The 12,300-nt window shown below is 39.4% G+C and overlaps 2 protein-coding genes across 8 annotated transcripts in view; one reads left to right on the top strand and one right to left on the bottom strand.

The window, feature by feature from the left end:
- Positions 1–11,079, bottom strand: part of zmym2 (zinc finger, MYM-type 2) — a 155,743-nt gene extending 144,664 nt beyond the window's left edge. Inside the window, exon 1 of the mRNA XM_041198763.1 lies at positions 11,010–11,079. The gene's annotated coding sequence lies outside the window, so the exon portion shown is untranslated. The remainder of the gene's footprint in view (positions 1–11,009) is intronic.
- A 526-nt stretch (positions 11,080–11,605) lies between these two features.
- LOC121284008 (paraspeckle component 1-like) overlaps positions 11,606–12,300 on the top strand; it is a 106,534-nt gene continuing 105,839 nt past the window's right edge. For all 7 annotated transcript variants that reach the window (XR_005944419.1, XR_005944420.1, XM_041198910.1 and 4 more), the window contains exon 1: positions 11,606–12,046. Coding sequence is in view for 5 of the 7 variants with exons in the window: in XM_041198910.1 (XP_041054844.1) it covers positions 11,732–12,046 (315 nt within the window). In the remaining 2 variants the exon portion in view is untranslated. The remainder of the gene's footprint in view (positions 12,047–12,300) is intronic.

Genomic DNA, 12,300 nt, shown 5'->3' on the forward strand with positions numbered 1-12,300 from the left:
ATTTTAGTAGGAAGATTGGGGAGAGGTAATACAGAATAAAGGTACAATTCTAAAAGGAGTGCAGGTGAAGGACCTGGGGGTCTATGCACACAAATCACTGAAAGTAGCAGCGCAGGTTCAGAGAGTGGTTGGAAAAACATACCTTCTATATAAAGTGCAGGATGCTGTAGGAGTACACATGCAAGGAGCTATGACAAACCTGTATAAAACACTAGTTTGGCCTTGACAGGAGTATTGTGCCTAGTTCCGGGCACCGCACTTTAGGAAGGATGTGAAAGCATTAGAGAGGCGCAGAAAAGATTCACGAAAATGGTTCCAGGGATGAGGAACTTCAGTTATCTTGGTAGAAACTGGGGCTGTTCTCCTTGGAAAAGAGATTTAATAGAGGTATTCAAAATCATGAATGGTCTGGACAGAGTAGGTAGGGAGAAACTGTTTCCACTGATGCAAGGATTGAAAACCAGAGCACACCAATTTAAAGTGACTGGCAAAGGAAGCATTGGTGGCGTAAGGGAATTTCACAGCAACTGATTAGGATCTGGAACACAATGCCAGTGGTGTGAAGGAGCCAGATTCAACTTTGGCTCTCAAAATGGGTGAAATGGGCAGATATGCAGCAGATAAAATTTAATGCAGAGAAATGTTTACTAAGGAAGAGGATGCTGACAAAATATCACAAGAAGGGGAGATGACATAATTAACAGATGGGGTAAAAATGGACAGGCAAGATGCACTGGAAAGGCTGGCTATTCTTAGAATAGAAAAGTCACCTGGTCCAGAAGGCATGCAGCCCAGGTTGCTGAAGGAAATGGGAGTGGAGACAGAATTGGATCATATCTGAATAGGAAAAATTTGCAGTGCTACAGAAAAAAGGCTAGGTAAATTACTCTTGCAGAGGTCTGGCACAGACAAGATGGCCAAATGGCTGCCTTCTATGTCATAACCGTTCAATGAAATTACCAAGTGTGTAAAAGGGACATCGAGATGTGGTGTATTTGGACATTTGTAAAGTGCCAAGTAACATGCCATAAGAACCTTGTTGCCAAGATGAAAGTCCATATTATTAAACAAAATGAATATTCGTGTGATGGCTGTAAAGAAAAAACACAGTTGAATGAATGTTTCTTGAATTGGCATTATACAGCCAGTGTTAGGAACTCTTGTTCACTTTCTGTCTATAATATATATGTAAACAATAAACTTTAACTTCATTGAACATGGCCTATCCATTACTATGCAAGCTCTAAGTTTTTTTGCATAGTCACACATGCTCGGTAACTTAAAGGGGCCAATTTGGGCTTGGCTTGAACAGGTTGCTGTGCAGACACAAAGGAAAATTGATTATAAACATACAGACAATTTGGGCATTGAAGGAATATTAAAACATGCTGCAAGTACAAGATTAGGGGATGTTTATAATATAAAAGGAAGTTTGTGACAAATAGGACATGAATTAACTTGTATAATGCATGATAAATAGCAAATATGTGGTGGCACATTTTGGTAGGAAGCTACATACTGCTTGGATAATAAGTCAATGGGAAACTGGACAGGGACATCTCGGGGTAAGATGCACAAATCACTAAAATCAGAACTGCAGATTAATATGGTCAAATGGTTTATTTTGAGAGGGATAGGAACATAAGAACTAGTTAGGCCATTTAGCCCTTCAAGCCTATTCTGCCATTCAATGAGATTATGTTTGATCTGGGATCCAAGAACTCCATGCAGAACTGAAAAGCAGGACAGTCATGTTAAACCTGTAAAGAACCTTATTTAGATCACACTTGGTACATATTTATAGGCATTGGCAAAGCTGCAAGATTTATAAGCATTGGTCCAGAACAGAGTTTCACCGTCCCACTCAATTAGTTGTACTCAAATAGGCTGTTTGCTTTCAATGTTTTTAAGAAATCAAATTAGAACAAGGAATGAAACTGCCTACTTTTCTTTAGCTCTATCTTCTCACAAGTGTTAAGTGCTTAGAATGCTTAACAGGTGTTATCCATTCATCTAATATTAATCTAACAAAATAAGGTAAATTCGTCCAATTTAAAAAAAATGAAATAATTGAAAGGTACACAATCCTCTCCACTCACCATCTTTACTTTGTTCCAGTTTCAATTTCTAGAGTATACAGAACAAAGTCTGCAAGACGGTGTAATTAAAATAGTCATCTCAATGATTCAAAGCTTTTTAGAAAAAAATGATTTTACCTCAGCAAAGGTTCCTAAATTTATCTAGTTTTTCTTTGAATTTTGAAATTATTTTGAACAGGAATTTTTATTTTCACTAACACTATCTCCTGACATAGCTTGAAGTCATTTTTGCAGCATGCACTTGCCTCACAATGCACCTGACTGTGCCTGCGCAGTTTTCCTAATTGGTCACAATATTCGTATCGCGGGAAATTCAAGCTTACCTTGGGGTTTATAATCAACCTCGGTGGCGGGGGGCGGTGGACAAGAAAGTAAATCTTGAGACAATTAAGCAGTAATCAGATGCTAGGGTTGATCATCACTGGGGGTTAATCAATTACAGTACCACAACCCATACAGAATATGCCATTAAAAAATAGGGTATAGGTTTCTTACCAGACTGCATAAGTAATTTTTGAGAGGAAATTGAGCAGGAGAAATAACATGAAATGGATACAGTTGATTACATGTTTATGAGGATTAAGAATAGAATGTAATGATATAGTGGAAAGTATGTTAATGAGTTTTCAGCATGGTACGTTATGGTAAAGTGGAACATAGATTAATAAGGATTAAACATAGTAACTGTAATGGGATGGGGAAAGATTATTTATTGGAGATTAAATATAGTAAGTGGTATAACAAGGTATGTGGAATATATCATTAATACAGACATTGCAACTGTGCAGAGACAGCAAGTGCTCCCTCTGCAGTTACAACACCACCAGATGCAGCCACTTATTAAACGAATTTGGAAATTAGTACTATACCTGAAATTTCTGAGAAAAAATGGCTGAGAATAAAGATTTTCAGCAAGAATTTTGAGACATGGAAACTGTGTGACCACAGTGGCAAGTTTAGCAGATGTTTTTGTTTCAAATGCAAACACAGGAATGTATAACAAAAAGAAATGACAAAATGTGGCAACAGAAAATTAGTGGGAGCAATCAAAAATAGTAAAGAGCAATGGATACAAATGCAACCAGGCAATAAATCATGCAAGGTACTGATGATACTACAAATATGAGCAGCTCTGGACATCCAATTATAGAAAGGCTAGCCAAATTAATAAAATATCAGGGATATGGTGATGTAGTTACAGATGCAGAAAAAAAAAATTGTGTGGCTTAGATGATTTAACGTGTCGAAAGTATGATAGGGTAAATTGTGAACACATATTTATCTAATAATGTGAACTATTAGCAAGAGCATAAACACAGGATTACTACTGCAAAAATGAGTTTTTCACAGCATTATTAGGATATGGAATGCTTTACAATTGGTATTGAAATGGAGTCAATCACATGAAGACAGATATTAAAGGGTAGCAAAGAAATGGAATCGGGTACTGGGGAAGCTAGAACTAGGCCAACATAGCAAAATTTCTTTGACCATGAAAAACGAAAACAGAAAAAAAATGAAGAAATAAATAAATCAAATACAAGACAACTGGAAACAGTTGCAAAAGGTAAACACAAAACCGGTGACTCAGATTCCAAGCAAAACTTAGGCATCAATACCTATCATTCTATGTTACCAAAGTGCTACTGACAGTCAGTGTTAGTTACAGATTAGTTTACTGATGTCAGAAGTAATGAGTTTTAATGCAGAAAAGTATTTACGTTAAAGTGCACAATTAGGCTATGGTGATTGCCCTTCTCACCAAGTTACACTGGAGAAGTATTGGTGGGGCTGGGTTAGTGGGTAGGAAAATTAGGTCAAAGAGACTTGGATACTATCTTAGTTACAAATTGCAAGCCAATTACTTTAGAAATTGATTTGAGTAGAATCCATAAGCTATTATAGTGCCAGAGAGGGATGATATAGGCCACAAGTCAAAGACAGAATTTATTTGGTTGGAACAATCTTACAACTGAATGCATATTACAGGTCATCAACTAGTGGAGCGGAGATGGAGAAGCAAATAGTGAGCAGATTACATAAAGATGCAAGGACTACAGAGTTGTGGTAATGGGTATTCAATAATCTGAAATAGAGACTGGGATAGTGCAAAGGACAAAGAGGTAAAGAATGTAACGAAGTTAACTTTCTTGATCAGTGGTTCCAAAAAATTAGGATGATCTACTTCTGGGAAATTAAGTGGGGTGAGGGGAGCATGTTTCAGGAGGTAAGCATTTGGGGAACTGTGATCATAATGTTGTCAAGTTTAGAATAATTATGGAAAAGGACAATGAAAAACTAAGCGCACAAATATTCAAATAGAAGGATACTACCATCAGCAAATTGAAAAGGGATGTGGCCCAGATTGGACTAGAATCAAAAATTGGTAGGCAAATCAGTATTGAATAATGGGAGGCCATCAAGAGGAAATGGTTCAAATAGAGAATAAACATATTATCATGATGGAGAAAAGAAGAGCATTCAAAGCTTCAGCTCTCTGAGTGAGAAGAGAGATCAAAATAAGAAAATAAGACAAATGTGTGGATCATGGTACAGTAGTGAACCAATCAGATGCAGTATATAGAAAATAGACAATACAGAGAAGATCTAAAAAGAGAATAAAACTGGAATTAAGTTTACAGCTAACATAGAAGGGAATCCAATAATCTTTTATAAACAGATAATTGGGAAAAAGGCTAATAAAAGGAATAAAAACAAAAAAACTGCGGATGCTGGAAATTCAAAACAAAAACAGAATTACCTGGAAAAACTCAGCAGGTCTGGCAGCATCGGCGGAGAAGAAAAGAGTTGACGTTTCGAGTCCTCATGACCCTTCGACAGAACTTGAGTTCGAGTCCAATCTTTCTTGGACTCGAACTCAAGTTCTGTCGAAGGGTCATGAGGACTCGAAACGTCAACTCTTTTCTTCTCTGCTAATAAAAGGAAGGTGGACCAAACTATTGACCTAAAATTAAATATACCTGTGGAGGCAGAGAGCATGGCAGGTAGCAAATGAGGACTTTGCATCTATCCTCAACAGTGATGAGGATCCTACCAACATTGCAGCAAAAGAAGGTATCGATGACACTGGATAGAACAAAAATAGAAGAGGAGGTACTTAAAAGGGTGGCTAACCTAAAACTAAAAAAGTCACCCAATCCAGATGGAACATACCCTAAGTTACTGTAGGAAGTAAGGGTTGTGTTTGTGTAGGCTCTGGCCACATTCTTCCAACCCCCCTTAGATACAGTATGAGGATGGTGTCAGAGGGCTGGATTGCAAATGTTCCCTTTTTTTCTAAAACAAAAAGGTGCGAGGGTCAAACCCAGTAATTCTAAGTAACCAATTTAACATTGGTGATGGGGAAACTTTGAGGCAGTAATCCGGGGAAATTAATTGGCATTTGTGGTAGTATGGTCAAATAAATGAAAGTCACGATGAATATTTTAAAAGCGATTCATGTTTAACTAACTTGATTGAATTGAAGCATAAGAGCTGGTTGGTGAGAGTAGTGTGCTTGATGTTGCATGCATATGGACTTACATTTCAGACAGGAGGAAAATAGACAATGGTGTTTCTAACAGTATCAGGGCCATTGCTCCCATTACATTGGCTTGTTGTTGGGTATAATTTCAAAATTTGCAGGCGACATGAAACTCAAATGCAGTAAATGAAGAGCACTGCAAGTGAGAGCAGCAAGAAGCCTGACCACACAGCTGAGGCAAAAGGGATAAGGAGAGCCAAGAGGATTAAGTGTCAGCATGCAAACATTTAGGGAACAGTGATCATATTGGAGGAGGGCCAATTTAATTGGTGGAGAACAGACCTATCTGAGGTAAACTGGAATCAAAGACTGACACACAATGGGTTGCTTTAAAGAGATGGCTAGGCTACAGATGAGCTACAATCCCACAAGGAAGAAAACTAGGACAACCAAAACCAGTGGTCCATGGATGATGAAAGAGATGAAGAGTAAGATAAAGCAGAAAAAGGAGGCATATGGCAGCTATCATGTTGATAATACAAGTGAGAACCAAGTTGACTATAGAAAATTCAGAGGGCAGTGAAAAAGGAAATCAGAGAGGCAAAGACACAGTATGAGAAGAGACTGGCAACTCACAAAACAGGAAATCCAAAAGTCATGGCGTCATTAAAGCATGCTGGCTGTAGTCTTCCAAAGAAACATAAATAGCAAAAGGGTAACAAGAAGAGAGGTGAGGCCGATTGGGGACCAAAATGTGATCAATACAAGGAGGCAAAGAGCACGAATGAATGAGTACTTTGCATCCGTCTTTACCAAGGATGAAGATGCTACCAAAATCATAGTGAAGGTGGTGGTAATTGAGATACTGAATAGGCTAAAAATTGATTAAGATGAAGCATTAGAAAGGCTGGCAATACCAAAAGTTGATAAATCATCACAATCGTATGGGATATATCCAAGGGTGCTGAGATACAGGGATGGTGCCAGAGGGAAATCTCCCCCGTCTTGTTTTTAATGTTTTTGCTTTCAGACACAGTTGTTCATTATTTCACCATTCACACCCACCTCCCTTTGCCTCTTGTACCTGAAATATTTTGAATTAATCTCTCCCACCCTCCACCCTATCACAGACCTTCCCTATTATTCTCCCTCCCACCCCACTCACTTCACTTGCTTAAAATCTATTACATTTCTATCTCCCATCAATTCTGAAGGTCCTTAACCTGAAACATTAACTCTGTTTCTCTCTCCACAGATAGTGCTGGAAGTACTCAGCAAGCAGGCCTGGGACTCTGTTTTTATTGTTCCAAGAAAAAAAAGGGTGCAAGGATAAAATCAGCAGCTACAGGCTAGTCAGTTTAACTTTGGTGGTGGGAAAGACTTTAGAAATGATAATTTGGGACAAAATTAACAGTCACCTGGGCATGGTGCGATTAACTAAGGACAGCCAGCATGGATTTGTGAAAGGCAAATCATGTTTAACTGGGTGAGTTATTTGATGAGTTAACAAAGAGTTGATGAGGATAATGTGGCTGCTGTGGCATACACAGACTTCTAAAAAATGTTAGATAAAGACTTATCAGCAAAGAATAAAAGGGACAGCAGCAGCGTGGATGTGAAATTGTTCAGTTGACAGGAAATGCAGAGTAGCGGTGGATAACTGTTTTTAAGGCTTGAAGAAGGTAGACAATGAAGTTCACCAGAGATCGATACTGAGACCACTGCTTTTCTTGAACAACATTATGACCTATACTTGGGTCTACAGGGCACAATTTCAAAATTTACAGATGACTAAAAGCTTGTAAGTACTATGAGGATAGTGATGGACTTCGAGAGGACAAACACAGCCTGGTGGAATAGGCAGATAAAATTTAATGCAGAGAACTGTTTACTAAGGAAGAAGATGCTGACAAAATATCACAAGGAGAGATGATAGAATTAATAGATGGGGTGAAAATGGACAGACAAGATGCACTGGAAAGACTGGCTATGCTTAGAGTGGATAAGTCACCTGGTCCAGAAGGCATGCATCCCAGGTTACTGAAGGAAATGGGAGTGGAGATAATGGAAGTCCTTACCATGATCTTCCAATCTTCACTAGATATGTAGGAGGCACCAGAGGATTGGAGAGGGGCAAATGTGATATCCTTATTCAAGAAAGGGTGCAAGGACATTCCTTACAACTACAGGCCAGTCAGTTTAACATCAATAATCAGGAAAATAGATCAACAGGCACCGAGGGGTTTAAGTTAATTAAGGAGAGCCAGCATAGATTTGTAAAAGACAAATCATACCTGACTAATCTCTGATACTTCATCAAAAAATTTAATTAGAAGGTCCAAGAAGGGAATGCAATGGATGTTGTCTATATGGATTTTACAAAGGCATTTCACAAAGTACCAGAAAAAAAGGCTATTAACAAAATTGAAGCCCATGGGTTAGTGTCAGTGTTAGCTTGGATAAAAAAAAATTGGATTAAGGATAGAAAACAGTCATGGTAAGTGGTTATTTTCAGGCTAATGGATGGTAAACAGTGGTCCTCCCCAAAAGTCTGTGCTATATACACATGACTTGGATACTGGAATACAGAGCAAAATTTCTATATTTGCTGATGATACCAAACTTGGAGGTTTTGCAAATAGTGAGGATAAATGTCAACTGCAACAGGATATAGATAGGCTAGCAGAATGGGCAAACGGGTAGCAAATGGAACTTAATACTGTGAAGTGTGAGGGGATACATTTTAGCATAAGAGATAAGGAGGCAATACAGACAATGGCACAGTTCTCAAGAACATCCTGGGTCAGAAGGACCTTATGATCCTTGAAGGTGGAAGGACATATTGAGAGTGGTTAGCAAAGCATATGGGATGTTGGGATTCATAAATAAAGGCATTGATTCCAAACACAGGGAAGTTATACTGAACATTTACAAAGCTCTGGTTAGGCTACAACTAAAGGAGATTGAGTGGAGATTTGTTAAGACGTGTACAAGATTCCAACAGGTTCACATAAGGTAGAGAAAGTAAAGCTATTCTCATTGGACCTGGAACTTGCTGCTTACGGGGTGATGGAAGCTGAGACAATTAATGCTTTCCAAAGATAAGTGGATGGGCACTTGAGAGAAATAAACTTGCAGGGCTAAGGGCAGGGAGAAGTGAGAATGACTGGACTGCTTTACAGAGAGCTGGCATGGACTCTGTGGGCTGAATGGTGTTCTGTGCTGTAACTACTCTATGATTCTATTAGCAAAAATAATAGTCAAAGAATTCAGGAAAAATAGGCTGGTGAATTGGCAGGCACATAGCAGATACTATTTAATACAGTTGTGTGAAAAGGCACATTTGAGCTAGAAGGCAGACAATATGAACTAAATGGTACAATTTTAAGGGAAGTGCAGGATCAGAGACAGGCAGGTGTAGGCACACAAATCTTAAGTATCAGGACAAGCTGAGAAGGCTGTTCAAGCAGGAGATCATTGGCTTTAGTAAAAGCAGCAGTGTAGAAAAGCTTTTAAAAGTTTATAAACCAATGATTAAGCCTTGGTTGGAATATTGTGTTCAATTCTGGACACTACACTTCTGTAGGTTGGTCAAGGCCTTGGAGAGGATGCAGAGGAGATTTACCAGATTGGTATCAGAGATAATGGACTTCGGTTATGTGGAGAAAGTGGAGTTGCTCTTATTAGAGCAGACAAGGTTAAGAGGAGATTTGATAGAGGGGTTCAAAATCACCAACGGTTATGATAGTGTAAAATGAGGAGAATCTGTTTCCAGTGGCTAAACAACAAACGATTTATTTTTCACAGCTAGTTGCTGAGATCTGGAATGCACTGCCAGAAGGGTGGTGAAAATGGATTAAATTGTAAATTTCAAAGAGGATTGGATAAATACTCGAAAAGAAAATAATTGCTGGGCTATGCAGGAAGAATTGGGGGAGGAGTGGGTGGAGGGCTAGTTAAAAAACTCTACAAAATATGAGCCAAACCTCTTGTGCAAAATTCTGTCCTTGGTAGTCTGATGAAGCGATAACTATCAGACGGGAAAAATCATGACCATTCATACAATATATCATATCTGATATAGATAGTAAATATAATTGGCAGAGGAAGGAAGCAAGTATTAAAGTACATACATTCCTCGTTAAGGAAAACGTGTTCCGCATTTCACTGACAAAATAATCGCAACTGATTTTGGCTACAATTCATACAACACAATTCAGTATCGCATCGCAAAATACGTCATTTACGCAGGTTTAAGGGATTTACTGCCAATTTGCATTTAATTGTTATATAATGGGAATATGACTTCAGCCACGTTATTTCATAGTGATATGTTATTATTCTGAAACGCTGTTTTAATTAAATAAATGGTACAGATTTGCCAGGTCGCAAGTTTCTTTGCCACCACAATATGGACTAACAAAGACCGTCAAAACAGGGTGCTGAACCGCTCGCGTACGTGAAACCCAACGAGGGACTGAATCGAGGACAACGGCTAATCCGAAAATCTGGCCTGGATTCTCTCCTGAACTCGTTTCAATCAGGCGTCTTTTCTATCTCCCTATCAACAGCACCACCCCTTTCCCTCTTTCACCCAGAAAAAGTTAAAAGCGCTGATTTCACAATTCACACGTTACCCAACTGGTAACACTGGAGTTTTATCTTGTTGGACGATAGGAGGAATAATGAAAAAGGGGACTCATCCCAGTGAAAAGGTTAGCACCAATCTCCGCGAGGTTCTCTTCCCTCCACCCCCAGCTGCCCCGCCTTCAACACACGCACCAAACTCGCTTGTGGCGAGCGTCTGTGCGTTTCGTTATTCACACCCACAATGCTCACGGAGAAAAAAAATAGCTACCCATCCGGGATTAGCAACCCGAGGAAAGGGGCAAAAAAAGGAGAAATATAAAATCCATCTTACAAGTGATAAAAAAATTTAATAAATGGAAAACAAATTAATATAAACATGGTGAAATGGACCCCACTGTCATAAAACTATTATTGGGGGGGAAACAACAAACAGCTTTTTTCCAACTAAAGAAGAAAAAAATACCCCCTTTACTCCATGAAAATATAAATAGTTTGGGGTTTTGCTTTTATTTGGGGTACAAGCGAGTCACCAAGGTGTAAAATTCCCAAAGGAAGAACATTTTTTCCCAAGACTGCCCCCCCACACCATCCCTCGCGGGTTTACCCCCTTCGTTGCGGTACTAGCGCACGTCCGCCATTAGAGAGCGACCGAAACAATACGTGAGGGGGATTAAAAAGGGAAAATTAGAGGCGGGACAAGTGAAACTTTACTCAATTAACCATTATTTCCACGGATGGAATCATAAGACTGCCTTTTACATGTTTTGGCCTCAAAGCCCGTATAACAATTCAAGAAAAAAAAGGTTAAAGTAGGCATGGTTAATATCACATCTTACCCGATTTCCCAGAGATCTACACCGACCGCACTCGTTCCAGTCCCGGGCTAGACTTGAAGTCACTCTAACTTGATCATCAAAGTCCCGCCTTCGGCGCACACTCGTTGGTCAAATGCTCGTATTTCGCCTGTGAAAGGAAAGATTGCGACGTCTGTGTGGTTGTTTACCTTGTCAATCATTGTGACGGCATCGCCTTTCCGTCATCAGGTTCGGTTGCCGCGCAGAGCTCCAGCAACATACTTATGATCCTGGACCGGAGAGGGCGCTGTGTGATTGGCAGGGAAACGAGAGGAGCTACACCAAAAACAAATAATTGATCAATTTAATTTAAAAACAAATGAATCACTTAGATAAGAAATTTGATAGGCAAAGATTTTTTTAAAGAGACCATAAAATGTTTCTCGACAGGTTGAACGGAACGACGCAATGGTTGTTGGGAATTGTAGTTCAATTTGAAATCCCCTTTTTAAAGAGGGAGACTAACGGTGGAGAGAAAGCCTGAGGGAGAGCGAACTGGAATCTCCCATATTACACTGCGCGGTAGCCCGCCGCGTTAACTGGCCCCATACGTCATTAGCTTTCAAGCGTTTGGAGGTTGTGCTGCGGCCGCCATTTTGAGTTTGAATGCAGATAGCAATAGTGCTGTCGCTATACCCAATAATCAGGTTTCTCTATTTTTTTAAAAAAAATATTGATTGTCGGCTTCGAAACAGCCATAAGACATGCAGTCAAATCAGATGAACCGAAATTTGAAACAAGTGCAACTGGAGAACAACCGCAATTCTCCGGTGAAGAGAGACTATGACACAGCGGATCTGGAGGGAACGGTGACTGGCGATGAAGGTGAAGCCCTGACAGTGGACATCAAGAATTTCCGCAGGCCGGGAGAGAAGACTTATACCCAAAGATGCAGGCTCTTCGTTGGCAATTTACCGACAGATATAACGGAAGAAGATTTCAAGAAATTGTTCCAGAAATATGGGGAACCATCCGAGGTTTTTATCAACCGGGACCGCGGATTCGGCTTCATTCGTTTGGTGAGTTGAGCATGTGTTAGCTCAATTTGTGGGCGCCATTTTTGTTCCAACAGCTTCACAGTGTCTAATTCAGGTGTTGGATCAGAATTTACAAAGTTTTTAAAATCCATCTGATGCAAATATGGGAATTAAAATATATTTGCAACCTAGACCACAAATCTACCTATTCTTAACTACATATATTTTACAATTTTTTTCTCAGCGAAATATTGCATTAACTTGCAATAATCCTGCTGTTTTACAATTATCAGCCG

Source organism: Carcharodon carcharias, chromosome 11 (assembly GCF_017639515.1).
Source record: "Carcharodon carcharias isolate sCarCar2 chromosome 11, sCarCar2.pri, whole genome shotgun sequence".
Classification (NCBI taxonomy): Eukaryota; Metazoa; Chordata; class Chondrichthyes; order Lamniformes; family Lamnidae; genus Carcharodon; species Carcharodon carcharias.